At 40.6% G+C, this 21,263-nt stretch overlaps 1 protein-coding gene across 1 annotated transcript in view; it reads right to left on the reverse strand.

Moving 5' to 3' along the window:
- Positions 1-21,263, reverse strand: part of xpr1a (xenotropic and polytropic retrovirus receptor 1a) — a 61,027-nt gene that overhangs the window by 4,940 nt on the left and 34,824 nt on the right. Inside the window, exons 3-11 of the mRNA XM_034530587.1 lie at positions 12,883-12,984; positions 8,675-8,895; positions 8,323-8,472; positions 8,136-8,219; positions 7,163-7,244; positions 6,760-6,947; positions 6,285-6,464; positions 4,049-4,217; positions 2,948-3,148 (exon numbers count right to left, since the gene is read on the reverse strand). Of these exons, the coding sequence (XP_034386478.1) occupies positions 2,948-3,148; positions 4,049-4,217; positions 6,285-6,464; positions 6,760-6,947; positions 7,163-7,244; positions 8,136-8,219; positions 8,323-8,472; positions 8,675-8,895; positions 12,883-12,984 (1,377 nt within the window). The remainder of the gene's footprint in view (positions 1-2,947; positions 3,149-4,048; positions 4,218-6,284; positions 6,465-6,759; positions 6,948-7,162; positions 7,245-8,135; positions 8,220-8,322; positions 8,473-8,674; positions 8,896-12,882; positions 12,985-21,263) is intronic.

Raw genomic sequence — 21,263 nt, forward strand, 5'->3', positions numbered from 1 at the left:
TGGTGTGTGTGTGTGTGTGTGGTGTGTGTGTGTGTGTGTGTGTGTGTGTGTGCGCGCGCTGTAATTTCTCTCCAGATAATGAACAAGGGGTCAGAACATGAAATGAAGTTATAAAAGCTGTCAGCTCTGTGCTCATCTCTATTCCAGCAGTGTCCAGCAGACATGTGTTCAGCACTGGGCTGGTAATTACAATCTCCTCTCCTCCTCTCTCATTATTAATGTTTCGATATCTATAAAACTGTGGATCATCATTTTCATGTTGATATTTAGCACACACCTCTGGCATTCTCTGTTTTTTTTCTGTTACTTCTTTCCTCTCCATCTTACCTTTCATTTGACCTCCCCCTCTATGCTCTATCAGCTCCAAATGTTCTGATCCTTCACTGCAGCTTGACCCCCCCATGGTCAGCCTCTCTCAGTGACCAGCAGGACTAATGTTCCTCTTTGGTCCTGGTTATTTTAGCTGGTTTTGGGAGTTTTTGATGTTGATGCCACAGACATAAGGATATCTTTATTTTATAAGTTGTGCACAAAAGCCTTTGCATTTCTTCTCATATATGAGAATGTATTTATTTATTTCCCCCGCCAATCAACACTTCTCTGTCTATCAGAGGCTTTTTGCTATCTTTGCCAACCATGCAACATCCTGTTCTCCTCCCTTTGCGTGTCCATGAGATAAATCCCACAGGTTTAAATTAGCATTAGGCCTGTAACTCCCCTGCATCTAAAACAGCAATAAGTCTCAAGCCAATGTACGTAATGCCGAGCCTGTATTGATCCGGAGTAAAGTATCTGCTTTATTATCAGGCCTCACACAGTATTTTACAGAGTTTGGGGATTCTGACTTAACCAGGAAATCCTCCATCACCTCTGAGCATCTGCTGAGTCAAACCACATCTTCATAGCACTGAGCTGAATGTTTCTCTGAGGGGAGAAATCTGCTTCGGTCGCTGCAAAACAGAAAAAAAGATTTTACGCTTGAACCTCACATTGAACACAGCCGAAAAAAAACAGAATCACAGTTTGCCACATATACTGTACCTCATCATTTTACAGATTTATATTGGAAGAACTCAACACTGAGTACCACCGAGTCCTCTGTAGAGTTTAACGGGTGACTGTGGCTCAGTGGTGAGCAGGTCGTCCTTCAATCAGAGGATCCGCGGTTCAATCCCTGGCTCCGCTAGAATGTTAGCTACAGCTGATGGGCAGTTGGAACCTTAGCCGCTGCCATCAGTGTGTGAATGATGACAAGTAGTGTGAAAGTGCGTTGAGTGGTCGGAAGACCAGAAAAGCGCTTTACAAATACAGGTCCATTTACCATTGAAAGAGAAGCCCATGATTTATATGTTGCATTTAAGGTTTTAGTATTTTGACATTCCTGGAACTAAATGTGTGCACTTCCAATAAGAATTTAGGTGGTGAGGTCACACAGAAACCATCCGAGCTGTGATCAGGTTAGCAATGAAGGTGACACATCCAAAAAGATAGTGACTGACACTCCAGCCACCTTTCACAGCTGGACCCAGCGGTGTGAACACGACACCACCCTGATGTCTGCTCCGGCAGAAGACTAGGAATCATCTGTTCTGCCTAAGGCTACAGCAGAGGATTTTGTCATACCTGTACTTTGCACTTTTATTGCAGGATATTCTGATATTGGTGCCCATATTTGCTCATCAAGGGCTTTAAAATTGACCAGAATAATCATTTCTGCAGCGGACACATCAAATGTCTCCATAACAGGCAATTTCCTTAACCATCTATTCACTACCCATGAGTGTAAGGGTTCCCACCCTGCTCCTTCGCTTAACCAGCGATTGGTCTCAGCCTCCATTATCGTGCTGGATGAAAGACGGCTTCATAGAGAATAACACATGAAGAGAGGCCATTAGTCTACAGGCTTCAGACCAGAGGAGGAAGGAGGATATGGTTTAATGGAAGGCTCTCCTACTGAGCTGGAGAAGAAAAAAAAAGAAGAAGCTCTGTCCGTCTGTATGTCTGTCTCTGTCTCTTCCTGATTCATTCAATATCAGATCACTGGCGGTCACTGAGGAAGCAAGCCTATTGATTAGAATTCATATCGTAAAAGAATAAAGTCTAGCTGGGAAATAACATTTAGCGGTTTGAAAGGTTGAAGATGGGGTTTCATAGCTGACATTTTGCTGGCAAATAAATATATAAACTGGCATCTGAGACGAGTTTAAATATTTTAAAAAAAGTGCTTTCAAACGAGCTGCGTGGACAAATATCTATGATGGAAAGCTGAAATACAAAAGATGCATACTGAAGGGATGCTTTTATAGCCTGGGTGCTGCGTCTTTGAACATGAACTCCTTTGTGATATGGCTTCTAAATCTGAATAATTGCAGGCTAATTGTGAAGCTGTCGGAGGGAGAGAGTGATTTGACTTTTAATGGTAACCACTCTCTCTTGTTGCCTTTCAATCTTGTTTCTGGTAGATATCAAATGAGGAGTATTTTTCTTTCTTTTTCTCTATTTTTTCATTTAGCTATTTCTCCTTTCCTCTGGTGTCTCGTCTTTCTCTCTGGCCTCATGCCCACATATTGAATGCCATATTACGAGAGCAGAACCTTGTTTATCCGTGGCTGAGTTGAACAAACCTTTCCCATTTCCATTATAAAGCTCTAGGCACTGACAAGGAGCCAAGGCCAACTTCTAGCATTTGCACTCAAGGTCACCGCTGCTTTCTCAGCACACACAACTCAATTCAAAAGCTCAAAAAGCCTGTGTGTTGTTTACATGCTTCTGTTACAGCAATACACAAATACTGCTGTTCTTCTGAGCTGAAATTGACTGCATTGTAATTGATCGAAGATGCATTTTTACATCACCATGTTTACTCAGCTCAAACCTCCTACCTGGGGTACTTGACACACAAAATAGATATTTGAGTGGAGATACAATGGTGTGTCCTGAGTCCTACCTCTGTGTGTGGCATAGAGCGCGGCAAAGGTGACGACAAAGAAGGTGGTCGAATATTTCCCAGCATTCACCAGGTGAGGGAAGGCCCTCTTGGTGTCACGGTATCGCCTCAGACATTGAACGAAGCGGAACCAGGCGGGCAAACACTGGATGATGGCACGCAGACCGTAGGAGTAGCTGTGGCATATGTGGTCGTCAGGGTCTAGAAAAGAATAAAATAGGCCAAGATCATGTTAAAACAAACATAATGTCCTCTCCACTTTCCTCTTCTCACAGGGAGGCTCATTAATATGAGAGTCACATAGCGACCTCTGTGTGACCAAACATTTCCGATCCATTAGCTCCGTGTTAATTGGCTGCGTGGAGGCCGAAGTGTCACTGTTGGTGGAGTGGACGGACAGCAATTAAAACCTTATTCACATCGTCTTTCCTGACAGGGCAGCGCAACTGTCTGGCACACTGTCAACTTAGTCTGAAACATCTAGAACCAAATGGTTTGAATCGTTATAATGATGCGATATAGCAGATGAAGAACAAACACAAACATATATTTGAATATATATAACATTAATCTATTGTTTAGTGCATTCAAGGTTTTTTTTATTTGTGTTTAAGTTTGGCAGTTTATAGCATTTAGGTGTTCCCATCATCCAGAAGCTTCATCAATCTGCTTCAGTGAGAATATGTTCCTTCTAATTTCCCAGAGAGCAACAAACTCCTGAGAACAGGAAATTAATTCTCTTTTAGTGAATAAGAAACAAAACACATAAATATTGTGTGGTTGAACTGCTCTGCTGTCTAAGTATTTCTGCCGATTCTTTGAGGGATGTTGGGGAAACGGTGGGTCTAGAAAGAGAAACTTTCTCTTTGATGATTATGGACTGATAGCAAAACCTCCTCTTTAATGTTTCATGAAATGCATGTATTATTGTGGTTACATGATATGTCCATGTTTGGCTACCTATATCTATATAGAAATGAAAAAAAGTGTACCCATCTCTTTTACAACAAGGTGGTATTTTTGGGTATTTTTGTCTTCAACTGTTCACAGAGAACATAAAGTTTAAAATGTAGCCAGTCTGAACACAGATGTATGTCTCACCTTTAAACTTGGGCAGCAGGCCCTTGCTGTTGCTCCACTGCAGCTCAAAGATGTAGTAGCAGATGAGATACTCCAGGTCCATCAGAACAATCACCAGAGAGTTGAGTTGATCAGCCAGCCAGAAGTCTGCGAACTCCACCCGGTGAAACGGTGCTGTGACCACGCGAAACTGGAAACGGGCAACAGAGAAAAGAGGGCCGGTGATAAAGTTCGATTTAAAAAAAAATAATATTCATTGTTGTCTCATTCACTTCAAAGTGCATTGAAACATTCATTAGTAGAAACCGGGACGAGTGTTTCAAAGCATCTAAGAAAAACATGCATTCCTCATCTGCGGATAAATGTTTCAGAAAACACCTCGGCTGACCTCACTGCTACGGTGTATGTGATTTCAACACTGGGACTGAATTAGTCAACAATTAGTGAGCGTGAAAGAAGTGCAAAGCAGGGAACAGCGTCTATTAATGATCTGCAACACATGAAGGGATTCATACCGTGGCGAGTCAGCACACCACGGGACAACCTAGTGAGTCCCGCTTTGTGTCTGTGTGCACGTTCATTTGTGTGTCACTCTTCACTCGTGTACAACACAAACACATGATGTGGCCGACAGTGATTTGTGGCATGGTTTGGCATCTATGGGCATGATATTTGGGATACGTTCTTTTGGCAGGAGCTCAGTTATTGACCGCGCTTTGTAAAATGATCCAACGCTGCTCGACTCTTTCCATTTACCCCTCAGGCCACTTCTGACATTCAGGAGCAACTGTATGCTTCACACCATGTACACTTTCAGACAAACACACACTCTCCCTCCACTGAAAATGTCAAAGAAAATTGATCTTTTTCTTTACACATATCAGCTCATTACATATTTTTCTTAACCTGTCAATCAAAGTCTGTATTGATTGAGTGGCCATCTCTCTCATATCCGCTCTATCTGTGTGGATGTCTCAAGGCTAAACCCTCTGCACTGGAGGTTTTCATTTCTTGAGCAAACACAAGCAATTTGGGTCCTAAATCTGCTGTTTGTCCTTTAATGAAATATTTGTCCTCTGTCTGGTGTTTATTGTCAGAAAGAATTAACACATCTGGCATGGAAACATTTTACAGCACTGCAGATTGTTTTTTTTCCTCCAAGAAAACTACAATTTCTCCTGAAACATCCTTAATCACTTATTGTGTATTCCAGGAAGCAACATGTCTGACAACCATGAAAAACAGCTCATATCAGCTCTAATGCGTAGGTTGTTGTGATTACTGAGGACCAATCAAGACTGAGGCTGATTATGGAACCAAATCAGTGGAGGAGGGCTGAGGGAGTACTGCTCAGGACTGTGGGGAGCTGCGAAAGAAAGGATACGAATATGAGGAGGGGGTATGCTGCTGCTGCTGCTGGGGAGAAGTAGGGAGGGAGGAGGAGGGACAGAGGAGTTCAGGCCATCAGCATACTGATAGATCTATGCCGATAATGATTGCACAGTCACAACCCTCCACCTCCCCTGGGACGAGGCTGCATTCTATTATATCTAAAACCCTCTGCCCTCTGTCTCGCTACATCCCCCTCTAGACACACACACACACACACCACCCTCACTCCTGGAGGCTCAGACAAAGAACAGTGTCACATACGAGGGTTTTGTAAACATGAGGCTTTAGATATATATCTACATGCATTCATTGTCAGAGACACAGAGAGAGACAGAGAGAGAGAGAGACACACACACACACACACACACAAACCCACACACATACACTCACACACACAAAACGTGTAATTAGAGTTTTTTTAAATAACATTTTTCATTTAAAGTGATTTTGGTTAAGATATCTGGTTAAATATAAGAATACTTTTTGCATTTTTGTGTACATGCATATAAATAGCAATCATTGTCTTTAATACAAATTACTACACATTCCCCATTAAACCTGGCTCGTGCACTCTGTGCTGCAATTAAAGTTTATTCTGTGTCAATATTCAAACCTCAGCCAATATACGCCGGTGTCTCACATTGTCTCATCTTGTTCGCATTTGGTTAATTTTATCATGGCGGTCCTGCACAGCGTTACTTACTGCTGGCTCACGATGGTCAACATTTGTCTTTGTGTATCCATGAATCTTAACCAGCTCAGATTTTCAGACGCTCAGAGTGATTATGATTGGTGGCACTAAAGTTTAATGTCATCATTGTAATTGGGAGCATGGGAGTAAAAGAGAAGAAATGAACAGACTGACCAGCAGCTTGAGGAGCCAGAATCGTGATTTGTAGTAGCAGGTCTTAAAGGGGTTGAGGAGGAAGAGCACCATGAAGCCATAAAGGATAAGCGGGTTGATCTGCATGGGGATGTAGGTGTACTCTGAGTAGAGGCAGGAGAGGATGCTGAGACACCACAACACACCCAGGAAACCAGCAATCTGCAGCGCACGGGGGAGAAACAAAAGTGAATGGCATTAAAAGAAAACACATTTGACACATAATCAAAGGCAATCTGAATAATTCTGTGGAAATGATGTTTATATAAATAAAACCCTGTGGGAATTATATATGTACGGATTCTGCTGAATGAAACAAATAGTAATGTATTCCTTGAATTTGGATTACCCTGATGGCTCAACAACCCCGTTCATTCCTATTGCATATTAAAAAAAAATGCATGATCCCTCATTCAATCTACATTTTCTCTCATTTAGTAACATACATAATTCTGACCTCAAACAGGTGTTGGTGTGAGAGGTTGTTTCGGGGGTTGATCTCGAAGATGAGCACATGGTTGACTCCGGCCTGCCTCCATCCGTAAGTGTTGATGCCCAACAGGAAAAGGAACTGGATCAACAGGAAACCGCCTCGATAGATCCGCACCAGTGGCCACACATTCTCCAAGCGGATAAACACAGCACCTGATAAAACCACAGTGTTTATTTTTGTATAAAACCTTTTACTGGCTGTTTGATAACACATCTGAGGGAAAACAACAATAAAAACCTGCCAATCATGCTCCTTTTTTTTTGTTATCTTAAACCATCTTACAAAACTGCCAGTTATCTTACAGTGACACGTTACAAATTGTGGAGGAAATGAAAAATGTATGAATCTGGATGTTAATGCGACTCACCGGTGAGAACGAAGGCGATGGCGAGAATGATAAAGAAGCCGCAGTAGAGTCCCACACGGAAGGTAGTCCAAGCCAAAGCAGGCTGAACCAGCCAGACAGGAGAACAGAAAACAACTTAATTAATAATACTAATTAATGAGACAGCTTAGTGCCATATTATGCATATTAACAAGCTCTCAGATACTAAATATGGATAAAGATTCCAATCATTTTTTATGTAACTACAACTTTTGAATTGAATAGGTCTCCATAAAAAGCTCTGACTACTTTAATGTGCTTTAATATATTTGTTATACACATGCCTGCAAGGGAAATTGAGTGATCAATAGTCACATAGCACAATTCAAGTCGGACATGACAGTAATTAATGCATTAATAACAGTTGATATAACAAAGGGGGGTAAAGTGCCACTAGCCTCGATTATTCCTGAAAGATATCCTGTTCAACAATGGAAAGGCACTTATAAAATCAATACTAAAGGCTCTCATGGTTTCTCTGTCTTTGTCTCTTCCTCCCTCTCAATTTCTTCCATAATAAACCTCTCACCTTTTGTTTTTAACCTGTAGTTACCACCAGCAAAATCAACCATCTTCAAACCAACATTATAGTAAGATGAATGCAAAGTTTATTCTCGCTGAGATATTCTCAGGCACGGACACCACATTTGTATTCAGGTAATTTAATACTGTAGAGTAAGGGGGGTATGACTTATGAAATTTAAAATATGACACACATTTATTATGTCTTTATGGTCTAGTAATTCCATTGAAGTTAATGTAATCGCTAACTACTATGAAAATAAATCAAATGACAAAAAACTGAAAAGAAAAACATTGTTGATATGATTGAACTTTACTGCATATTTAAGAGAACATTCATTTGCTTGAGAAGTTATAAGTCCAAAAGTGTGTGAGGCTCAAATGAGGCTCATATCACTCAGTGATCTCCAGTGTAACCGGCTGTGCTTCTGACCTGAGCTGCCCCCAGTGGAGGAACTCTCAACCTCTTCATGGCCTTCTGACGATCTCCTCCCTCCAGCTCTGTGGTGACGATGGTCTATACATACACACACACACACACACACACACACACACACACAATGATTTTATGTTTGTATTATAGCGTGTATGTGTGTGTTTGTCTGTATGCGAACAGGCACCTCTGTCTCGGAGATAAGCTGTGTGATCTTCTTGCAGGTGTAGAATGGTGCCACCTCCACTTGAGCAACACGCCAGTCGGCCCCGCGAGGAGTATCCAGGATCTTGTCATGTTTCTTCAGGATTTTACGGAAACCAGTGAAGTTCAGGTTCTGAGGAAGCAATTATTACATACCAGACAAACTTATTAGAAGGTTTATTTATTCCCCCAAAAACACAGCAGGATGTGCCAAATTGCACATTTAATTATATGAAAAGGTTTGTGACTCTTACAGCATGCCTCATTTATACTATAGAACTTTTCAGCCTTGACCAAACCTTGAATGCAGGTGTGTTTGGGAATTGTAATGATACCTGGTAGTTCTGGAGCAGGATGAGGCTGAGGTAGAACTCGCTGAAGGCTAGCTTCAGGTCCTTGATGTTGTGGTGTTTGCAGCGTTCCTCCTGCGACAGGTGGAACATTGTCTTGCGTCTCCGCAGGCCGGGCGGGGCGTTGCTCTCGCGCTGAGCGTCCAGTGAAGACTGCAGCTCATTCTGCAGAGTGGCAGAGCGCCTCTGTGCTTCAGCAAGCTTTTCTACAGGTTGGAAGACAAGAACATAATAAAAAAGAAGGTCTATGTTATTATGGCTTATTATTGCTTACTTTTGTGTTGCTTGTACTGCACCACATTCGTGCATTTTTATAATGTAAAATATCCACTCTTGAAAGTCGTGCAGAACAACTGTAGTTATATTCTATATAGTCAAACCCAATAACTTTATGTTGAGTCCTGTTCCACTATGTATTGTTGGTTTGGGGAATTTAAGTCAATCTGATTTAATATTACTTCCGAGGGAGGACATTTTTAAGTATAAAGGACATAACAAAAATGAGGGTTATGAATTAAAAGCAAACAAAAAGCATTATTTGACAGAGTTCATTATTTATGGCAAACTATTCTTTTGCCTGACAAACTACTGGTAAGAAAAGTCCACTAGTCACCAGCGGTCTTGGTAGAGGACAAGTATCAGTAAAAAGCACTTAACAAGTCTACCTACGGGTACAAATAAAGTAACCTGAACTTATAGAGAACGGGAGGGGACAGCTCTAAGAAGAAGAAAAACACTTTTATACACCCTGTCTCTTCTGCTCTCCTGCTGTCTGTTCCAGGAAGCAGAAGCTTGGAAACTATTAGGCTGAGCTGACATGTAAATGCTGCAGAGGGAAGCACCATTATCTGGGTCACAGATAGGTTAATATATCTGGAAAGAGAGAGAGAGAGGCGGGGGAGTGGGGGCAGTAACCTGCATTTCATTAACTTATCTTGCATTTCTACCTACTTTTCCAACAAAGATTAGTCCTCCTTCTACACTGCTTCTTTTTTTATTTTCAACCAGTCAAAAGTCATACCAGGTTCATATATATATGAAGACAAGTAGTTTATTTCCAATTAAATCAAAGTCCTTGATGTATCTTTAGGTTTGTACTAGTTAAGTATCTTAAGTGAGTGCATTTACTTTTTGTTTTGAGAACTTGTGAGTCCTGCCGTGACCTCTACAAGTTCTTCCAGCTGGTGTGGATACCATTAAATGAACAGACCTGAAGTTGCAATAAGAACCTGGATATCTCATTGCAGTGCTGTTTGTGACAGGAGTCTGATAACACACCACATCTGATTTGGTTCAAAGCATCCTGCCTGACTGTCTGTGGAGCTGAGACTCCAATAGCTTCTCGTCTGTCCGAAACTCTAGAGCCTGCATCTGTCAGAGACACTGAAAGTCCTTTATCACAATCACAAATTAGCGCCACAAAAGAAATATCATTATTTGAACCTTCATGTAGTAGCACTGGAAAACTTCTCACAATATTTTAATGATAGACATACATTCCCATGATAAAACACATTGAATTAAGACCACATGCAGTACTTGGTTCTCCAATGTCATCCACAACCAAGACAAAACCTGGTCCAAGGCTAGATCCAGTGGAACCCCTGAGGACTGGTTAACCTTTAGGCAACAAAGAAACATCTGCACCCGCATGATTACGAAGGCTAAATCAAATTACTATCATTCAGCGCTCTCTGCCAGTGAAAGTTCTTCTAAATTTATAAAACACTGTAGTATCTCTTTTAGAATTCGTCACGGTTTTGAGTTGACCATTTTCTCTCCTCTGGTCTCCATTGTCTCCTCCCTGGATACACAAATAATGTTATGCTGACCTCCTTATTGACCTCTGAAAAGCATTTGATAACGTTGATCATAAACTCCTAGTCCACAAACCTTATAGGACAAAGTCTATAGGTCTGGCTGAGGCCACACTTAATTACCAGACCGAGAGAGAACTCTGACTGTTCAGAAATTGCCACAGGGGTCTATCATTGATCCATTGTGGTTTACATTATACATATATAACATAATTCGTCCTAATACTTTAATGTCCACTTTTTTGCTGATGATACAATGGTATGTATCATCACGTCTTCAGTCTGTCATTGATGCTTTTCAATTTCCAATTACACCTGTCTGTCCTTGACAAAGGAGATATTATGTCCTGCCGCATCAACATTAACATTTAGCTGTGAAACGCTGTGCATCACAGCACATTACGGTTTATTATAAATGACACATTTTGGACTGTAATGTTCGTTGTTCTCTGTATCGTAGGTTTGGAAGGACCTCATTACAGTTAAGAAGAAATAGCAACCTCATGTTGTTATAAAGCTCAACCACGGAAGCTTTCAAACTACCTCACACCTCTTCTCTCATTTAACTCTAGTAAATATAATATGTGATTCAGTGGCTACTTAACCTTACATATCCCTCATGTTTGTACTAATGTTGGCAGAACTGGTTTCAGGTGCTATGCACCTTTTAAATGGAACAAACTGCAAACTGCCCTCAAACTAAAGTCTTTGGTGATGTTAAAGCTTTGTTATCCAATGTTTTTAATTCCTGTTTGTTGCATGGTCGTTTCTGTTTTGCTGATCGTGTTATTGTGAATGTTTCCGTAGTAGTTTTAGATTCAATCTGAGGATTGCAGTGGAGGACATGGCTGGACAGTTGATGAGTGTGCTGGTAGTGGACTTTAAACAGATGGGTGTTGGTGGGTTAGATTTAAACTGGTATGGCTTTAGTGGAGAAGTTTATAGAACCTGTTGTTCTTCCTCCGCTTTCAGGATAAAAGGATATTTTATTAAAACAGCAGTCTGCAAAAATTTCTTTTTGGTGTGCGTATAACCCATCAAGATGAAAGTGTTGTCCAACAGGATGGATTTCAGCGCAATGCAGCAGAATGGCTTGGAGAGGTCAAGGACCCCTTTCAGAGGGATATTCAGAGGGAAAGAGCTCTGTGGAGGCAAATGTCTTATGTAAAGTCAGCACACGATTTATCTCCTTCCATCCGCCGGCTCTCTTTCTCACAAGCTATCTAGCTTTTTCCAACTACTACACACTATACACACACAGTAACTGGCATCAGATAAAGCTGTGTGTGGAGGATAAACAAGACGCCTGAGAGCAGGAAGGAGACGTTGATGTTTTCATATACAACATTTAACCAACCTCACTGCTCAGGTCTGCTGAAGAGAGACGGTGACTCACTGGCTGTAACACGAGTGCGATGCGATTCTGCCGTCAACAGACTTACGCACGAGAACATCAGAAAGGAAAATTGTTTGTTTTGTTCTATTCCGTATACTGTTTTTATTCATATAGACAGACAGTCACATAAAACAAATATGAACCCTGAACAGATAATGAGTGACAATATGAGTTTAATATGAGCAGCAGGTAATGGATCAGGTTAATAATAGACAAGTTAACAAAATATTGCCTCTAGAGCAGCCAATATAAGCCTCTAGCATACAGTATGTCAGTAATGAAGACATGAACTGTTGAGGGTCAAATTATTTTCATTTAATCAACCTCCTGCTAACAATATCTGCAATGATTTACAGTATCGGTATATCTTATTTATTGATCCACTTGCCATCCATCTGCCAGTGATGTCCCATCATTAAAGAGATGGAACAATCCTGGGCCATCACCTGACCTGTAGTTTCACAAACAGCCTCTAGAGGAAGCACTCTCTGTATTCAGACACCTCCCACTTCCCCATGAACTGAAGTTTGGCAACCTCCTGGTACCAGAATACCAGATAATATTATGGCTTCCGTCTCATGTTACACCGTACATACTCCCGCACTCCCTGAAATACACACAGGCGGGCCTGCTCTCTTGAACTCGACAACCACTGACTACTTCAATCAAATGACCAAGATTAGACACAATGTCAGATGGCACAGAAACAGAAAGCTTAGCAGAGTAAAATGTGTACATACATTATGCAAAGAACTCTAATATATATATTTTTTAAAGCATTATTGCAGAGCAAAATTATTCCTTCATATTGGTATGGATTATTGTATCGAGTCAAAGTCAATTAAATAGTTTCTCTGAATACCGGCCCACTAATCACACTGTAACTGTTTCAGTTATTTGATCTGAAACTGCTTTCCTAAATTGCCTTTGATTTGACAAACTCAGCATCAGCCATTTATGTAACTAAAGTAAATAAATACCTGAATAGAATGTGTTGATTTTCAGGAGCTCCTTCTCGCAGGTCTGGAAAAACCTCTCCTCAAACTTGGCGTAGTATCTCTTCACTGCGTCTTCATCTGTGACTGAAAGGAGTACAAAACAAAATTGTTAGCTGCTTGGTGAAGGGCACAATATGTAAATATGTACTGCACTGTTGCACTTTTGGAATCTTGACCGACGGACAGGATTTTGGTGACGGTGCTCTTTTTTGTGTGATTCCCATTTATGCTCACGCCTCATAGCTAATAAGCATAATACATACTGAAGTACCAAAGACCTGATAGATCTCTTGATGCTTACATTAATCCTATTATTATACATCATGTGAAGGGACAATAAGTGAGGCAACATCTCGATGTGGGTAAGTTGGGAAGCAAATATCTATATAAAATACTTTAACCTACAAAAACCACAATGGCTTTTCTTTTTTTCTTTTGTAACAGACAGTGATATGTTGAGATACATCCGAGTATTTTTAGTGAAGAATTAAGATGACTGTTCAATAATAGCCTTTGTCTTACTGTTAAATCCTACATGGAAGTTATTTTGAGAGTTTATAGAGAAAAGTCATCCTATGAGTATGATGAGCTTGTCATAGTATTACAGCATTCAAATCCAAACTGTCCAACTCAGCCAATCATCCCAAAACATACCCCTGTAGGTTTGTGTGAACAGAGACTGATCAACAACTTCCTTCAATCTCACTTCAGTCTGACAAAACCCTGGATGCCGGCCAATCCAATCAGCATTTGATGCTCCGTCTCAAAATAATCCTCTCCCTCGTTCACAGCAGACACCTGACAGAGTTTGAAATGTGGCCTCGATGTGGCATGCATGCATGCATGCATGCTCACACATGCACACACACACGCACACACACGATGAATCTCTGTCTCGTGTTCACATCGATAGTTTCGCATCACTTTTAAATATTAAATATCAAACAATAATTCACCTGCAGTACCGTGTGTCTCACATATTATTTCCATAGACAGTTGACCTGTTGTGTCATTGATATTTAAATGTCAAACAAAAACATTAATTTCTAAGCAGAATAAAGAGAGATGTGGGTTTTGCTGATAAAGGAGATATAGATCCAATAGTGATACCAGATTGTATACATTTGCTATTATATAAAGTGAAGCTTGGTTGTTACTTGTAGATGTATTTCTATTCAACACTAATAAGAAAGAGACGCCGCAGGCAGCAGCCTGTCAGTACGCTCTGTTCAAACACAAGCATAAGCCTGTGATGAAAAGGTACAACAACAGCTTTGCAAGGAAAATAAATAGAAACTGCCTCCACAGCATTTAAGATAAACAATTATAAGTTAATTAAACTGTGTTCTGCAGGTGTAAACACTCCCTACAACCTAAAGTAGAAGGACAAATCCACAGGAGCATAAGAAAAGTTTCTACAGCAGATGAATGAGACCTGATGTATAATACCCTTTACTCTATGTTAGTCATAGTATGAGTTTATCAAAGTAGTGCTCATTAAACATCCAAAACAAGATCATTACAGTAATGACAACTGGAAAAAATGGGGCTGCATTATTGTAGTAGCTTGTAAACAAGAACCAACTTCCACTTTTTTAGACATAATAAGGGACAAAGCTTTTGTCGTACAATGATAATGGTACAGATTCAGTGGTAAGGAAAGACAAGAGTTAGTAAAGGAGAGGAAGATAAAAGATATATATATATATATATATATATATATATATATATATATACTACCTCACGTCATAAAGAGGGTAAGAATGCAGGGTGGAGACAAAAGGGAGGGGAAAGCATGAAGCTGCCACAAGAGGAGGTGAAAGAAATGTAGACTGACAATAAACAGAGAGAGACAGAAAAGGAAGCAGATGGTCTCCGATCTGCCTCGCACCTCTACACAATTGCACAGATCAGCTGCAGTCACAACTCTTTCCAGCTCAGCCACCTCAGCAGCTGACGGGCCGACGGGCTGCTACAGACAAGTGGATGGATGACTGTTTGGATAGAGGGATGCATGCTTGAATTGCTGACCGATCGGCTGGTTAGCAGGTTAGCAGGATGACTGAGGTACTGGCCAGTCAGTGTGCCGTGACAGAATGACTAATGGGCCAACTTGCTCCTTTAGTGAGGCCTGCAGGCAAGCAGCGGACTGAGCTAAACTGTAACTCAAAGTAAAAGGTTAAACAGCTAATGAACACTTTGTATGAGAGAGCATTGAAGGATGGAGATGCCGAGTAACAGGAAGGGAAAAGATGAGGAGCAGTGAACTGTGGATCATTTAACACCCAGGGTATATGCTATATACATCAAACATTAGGGTTAGAATATATGGAATATATCCCACAAATATTGTCAAATATGCAAGAAGTTAAAAACCTTTATCTTAATAAGAAACAGGTTGTCATAGCTGATGATCAAAACCGCCTTTTTGGACTTTTGTGATTCCGACGGGCAGCATCTTAAACTGTGGTGTAACATTTAAACTGATGAAACTGAACCACCTGATTTCACTTTATAAAAGGAAAACACATTTTAACATTGCCCTCTATGTGGAGTTAAGGGAAAAAACATGAACATGAACAACCTGTAATTTTACGTATTATGTTCTTTCAGGTGATTTTTTAAAACCAATTCAGTACATTTACAGAGATGTTTTGGAATGTGTATATTTTGTGATTTTACCATAGTTTTCACTTTGAAGCTGACTAACAGAGAGAGTGTAGTGTGTTGGTGGATGAAAGTGTCGATGTAAAGGCACTTTGCAGGTAGAAGAGGTTTTTTTTAAATGGCCGTGCACCCCCGTCTCTTTGCTTTCTGTCGACCTTGTGCACTACTGAACACATCAGTGGAGGTGTGTATGAGTATTTCCACATTTCACTATACGCGCACATCTCTTTTGTTCCTGCATTCATGTGTGTGAGGCGTGTGAAGTGTAAGAACAAAGGCCACAGTCAGAGGCAGTTCATCTTTACAGCTGTGTTTTACTGAGGCTTCACCAGCACTGCTAACATCTTGGTTATGTCAGCCATCTCCTGTCCCTTTACATTCAACCAGCATTAGCACAAATGAGCATCATCAACATCTCATAATTACACTGTTTCAACTCTTTACCTACCTCCTAAGATCAAAATGCAATGAAACCTAATTCCAAAAACATTCAGAATTCATGCAGCTATGACGGCATTTACGGTCTTTTAATTGAATCTATGTTGTCAGTGTTCATGTAAATCTGACAGCTTCTCTTTCAGCGACACAGTATGTGTTCTCATTATCACAATACTGGGTGGATGACAATATAGATTGCTTTCTAGAGTCCAACAGCGCTCACCAGAGGGATTTATAGATGGATAAAAGTTTGGACTTCATGCTAAATGAGAGCGACAGAATAAAAAACTTTAATATTCTTCTAAATCTATAAATACATGCAGCCTCAAGAATACAAAATCTAATTCGACAAACTATTTTGTTGACTTTCTACACAGATACCATAAAGTATTGTATTGCATTATCTGTTTCACAATACCACAGCACGGTTTCACTAATAAAATCACATGTCGAGATTCATTTTCTTAGTTTTTTTGCCCAGATGAGCAACTCCAATGTCAGTGGCCGGACGTCACCAGGGCACACACAGGGCCCTTGCACCCTTTCCTCCAGACATGTTAAAAGGTCTCCAGTCCTGGTTGCTATGGCATTCAGGATGAGGGAAGCAAAAAACTCCCTTCATCAGCAAGTAAACTCTAGATCTTAAACAGTGTTGTGTGCGTGTGTGTGACGCCAAGCCAAAGAGATGATGATGGAGCACCTCGGTAAGGCGTAATGGCTTTGTCCCTGTGGGGCTGTGCGGTGATATATGCTTCTGCGTTGTGTGTGTGTGTGTGTGTGTGTGTGTGTGTTTGTGTGTGTGTCTTTAAACTGTGTGTTTTGGACAGTACTTCAGCACTAACACTTAAAGTGTCAACAACAAACACTATTCCACTTTGCCTTCAGAGAACTAAATAGACCTGTGCTTAATAATGGACCAAACAGGGATGAGAATTACCAGCAGCTGAAAGAGCTGCCTTTTGGTCGCGACGACAACAAAACATTGAAGATGTCATATATTTAAAGCTACAGAAAAATCTATATGTGTTTTGATTAGATTTAGGACATTTAAACCCTTTAAATTACCACCATGACCTAAGTAAGAGCCAGCAGTGGTGAGGCTTGTATTTTGTTTTCTCACACCTGATGAATCAATTATTTGAAAAGCCAAACAATTCTAGAGTACATCTTTAACAATGAACATGAGAATGTACAGATTTTGTCCACTTTATATCTTTATGAAGTATCTACTTCAGGTTTGTGGACACAACCCATCATGACACAAATGTCAGCTCAATCCATGTTTTTTGTCTTTGATTTAGACTAATTTATACATAAACTAATAATTGTAGATAGATTATAAATCATGAGTCCAATGCAAGTTTCCAGAGCCCAAAGTAGTTTAGAAAACAACTACAAATCAATGAAAAATGAGATATGTGTATTGAACTAAACCAGCATATTTTGTTTGGTATTCTCATTTTATACATTTCTTTTTTTTTTATCAGTAATTTTGGGTTAACCTATCCATTACAGAGCTCAGACATAAAACCCAAGCATTTATTTTCTGTTTCAGAATCATCAGCACAACAACTACTGGACTGACTGAACAAGCAGGAAATGGAGGTGCCTCAACAGCAGTGTATCAAGAGTACCAAGGGGTGCAAAATAATGAGCCAAACTTGAGTACAGCATGCTATGAGAAGAGCAAATCCAGTGCAGTATATTATGCTCATCCATTGGCTTCCCTTTTTCAGACAAAGAATTGTGCTGGTGGCTAGAAAAACAACTCTTGACCTACAGTATTCCCAGGGCGGCTTGTAGAAGGCAACCCCCCCCCCCCCCCCCCCCCCCCATCCTCTCTGCTAACCCCTTCTTCTGTAGATTGTATAAATAAATGATGAAGCAGCTTCCCCAGAACCCTACTACTCTAACCCCCGAAACCCTTCACACACACACACACAAACACACAAACACACACCCAACCCCCAACTTCTTATATTCCCATACAGGCATTCTGTGATGTGACCCCATACGACCAGCACATAAATCCTGCAAGGGCCCCTCCAATGTGCTGACGGGAAGAAAGAGAGAGCGTCAACCGACACAAACATGTCACTGCATGCTTCACAACGCCTTCACAACTGGGATGTTTGTTGTTATAATGCTTTTATTATATTATTATTCTGCTCTATCACCTGTTTTATGCTGAAAATCTGTTGCCGTTAGGTTGGGAGAAACAAGACAAGTTAAAAGGCACTGAGAAAGAGCGCAGATGTGTCCTCTGTGTTAGGAGAGCAGACATGATCTGTCACTAGTCTGGAGAGAGGACACATCATTGCTCTTTTAACAGTACTCTTAATACATACAGGCTCACACAAATAGAAAGATGCCCTCACACTTCAATTATGTGTCCGTATTTTCAAGCTCCATTTATCTCATTTAATGACACCTCACTGCAGGATTTGAACCATGTACCAACTGATAGCCGAATATAGGCGGGGGAGCTGAGGAGACCATAACATTATGATTGTCGCTGTATTTTCTTATCTCTTCCCTCCAAGCACACAGGTGTAAATCACAAATGAAGAGAAAGACAAACTGAGCTATAAAAGAGAATAGGATTGGACTAATATTAATCTAGACATACAAATGTGTCTGCATGCATAAAATCAACTTCTACATCCTCTAGTGCCAGGCTTCAAGGAAGGAAACACTAAAATAAAACCAGCCAGATACCCCCCTCCATCTCGCCTTTTTTTCTCACTTATTCCCATTCGGCCCTCCAGCCACAATTAATTCTACCAATCTTCTCTCTCATCGAGGCCAAGGGAGCATTAAGAATGCACACTCACTGGGCTTGACTGCCAGCCAGGGACAACCGGAGGCAGGATGAGGAACTACTGTAGCTCCCAATCCATTGTGTACTATTTATACTGCGAGACTGCAAGCTAAGCAGCTCCAAAAAATATACTACACCGGCGTAGTGTAGTGAAAATGATATGATGGAGATATATGATCACAGATTCAACACATTCTGAGAAGTGTTAATATCTCTGCCTGTCTGTCTGTCTGTCTGTCTGTCTGTCTGTGTGTGTGTGTGTGTGTGTGTGTGCGTGTGTGTGTGTGTGTGTGTGAGAAGGGGGGAGAAAGACAGAGACAGAGAGTGTGAAGCACATGTGATGGTGTGGTGGTGGTTTATTAAGAGCAGCCAAGTCAATACATCATGAGAGAGAGAGAGAGAGAGAGAGAGAGAGAGAGAGAGAGAGAGAGAGAGAGAGAGAGAGAGAGAGAGAGAGAAAGAGAGAGAAAGAGAGAGAGAGAGAGAGTAAAAAGCAAGAGGCCAGATGGGGTGTTAGATGATCCTGGGGACCAGACCCAAAACACACAACACCCCACAGCACTGGAGAATGGTATGGGAGAGTCATACTGAGGAAGAAAGAGGAAAAAGAGAGACAGAAAGTGGGAGAAACGGGAGAGCATAAATATAAGAAGATATTTAGACAGAAAAAAAATCAAACATATTCTCTCTGTGTTGGTTTAATAGTTAAACATCTTTAAAATGGTATAACTGAGAGGAGGATATAGTTGAAATGCTACTTTGTTAGGCTGAATTACTGTAATGTGTACTCTATAATGTCTGTATGCCTGCAATGTACTGTCCAACAATTTATGAATGGAAACAAAAATGCATTAATGGCCAGAGAACAAGACGAAAGATGTTTAGTCACCACTAATTAAAAATAAGTAGAGAGCAAACACTATACAGCACTGGCTTGGTAAATTTATTGATGACAATGATATGTAGAAAGTAAGTACGAGAGTTAGAAATGTGGTTAAGATGGAACAAGTATATTACTGAAACAACTCATTGTTGCTGTGAACAGTTTTGTCATACATGTTGTTCTAGTTATGCGACTTTTCAGTTTGAAAGAATCCAATAATTGTCAGTAAATGGGAAAACATTCTGGGTTACTTTGAAAATGCAGATATGTAAAGTACTTGTGGTGCTTCACATTATGGGCTGGAGATCTGTCCAAGGTACTGAAATCAAACACAAACTAGTTGGAATAGGCCATTTTCACAGATAACATTTTGACATATTTTAGAAAGAATGTTGTGGTGCCCCTATATTGACTGTATTGACATCACCTCTAATAAAACAATCAACATGCGTGTCCTGACACAGAACGTTGTCTTTGATGGAATTCCTCAAAACAACCAAGCTCGAAGATTGAGGAGTCATTTCCAAAAACATATGGTTGTCAGGACAGAACCTGCCTAATATCTTAAATTATGTTTGATACAACATTTGTTTGTTTCAGCTCTTCTTTCCAGAAACAGACTGTTCCATAAATGAAAGTAACTTTATAACTAAGTAGGAAACAAAGAAAACTTTCGAGTGTAGCAATTACTTATGTGAGTCCTTAAACCAGACATAGAGGTTGAGGCAGCTCACTGATGCACGATCACTAATAGTCAAAGTTTCCGAGAACCACATGAAGTGGGTCATGTTTGTTGTTACACAGGCTTGTTGTTGTGGCCATAATCTTTCCTGTAAACCTGAAGAAAAGAAAGAAAGAGTGTGTGTATGTGGATATGTGCATGCATGTCTGTTCCCATTGCCTTTGCTCAGCATGTCTGTATTAAAGCCCTGATAGTTCCAGTATCCCTTATAAACCCACATGTGCTCATGCCTGTTGACTGCAGAACATAGACATACACATTTGGGCCCACACACCACAGGAACAATAAACATTGTACTCTATTTAGAGTTCAGTTGAGGGCTAAATGGGCATGGTTGAAAGCAGAGGAGGTTAAATGAGAACAAGAGAGACGAGGGAAGCAGTTAGATGAGGTGAAATTGGACGGCGAGGAGGAGTAGGGCACAGATTCTTCCAATCGAACAAACAGGAAGTCTACATTAAGCAGTTATATTGTTGACCAAGAGGCTGATGGGAAAGTTAATTAATCCTGCTCTTTATTCTTCAGAGGGCAGTTTTTCTCCCTCCCCTCTTTCTCTTTCCGGCCTCTTCTTATTTGACTAAGATGATGCTGTGAAGTGTTATCTCTGACAGTCAGAGTGAGGAAATGTTTGACCCGGACCTCTCTCGCTCTCCCTCGCTCTCCCTCTTCTCTCAGCACCACACAGAGCCTTGAAGATCAGGATAGTTTCTCTGAGAGTCTCGCCGACTCGCTGTATCTCTCTACAGGTAGATAGCGATAACAGCATGAATTAAAAGCCGTCTGATTCATCTCATTGGGGGAAATGTTCGCCT

Source organism: Cyclopterus lumpus, chromosome 4, assembly GCF_009769545.1.
Source record: "Cyclopterus lumpus isolate fCycLum1 chromosome 4, fCycLum1.pri, whole genome shotgun sequence".
NCBI classification, from domain to species: Eukaryota; Metazoa; Chordata; class Actinopteri; order Perciformes; family Cyclopteridae; genus Cyclopterus; species Cyclopterus lumpus.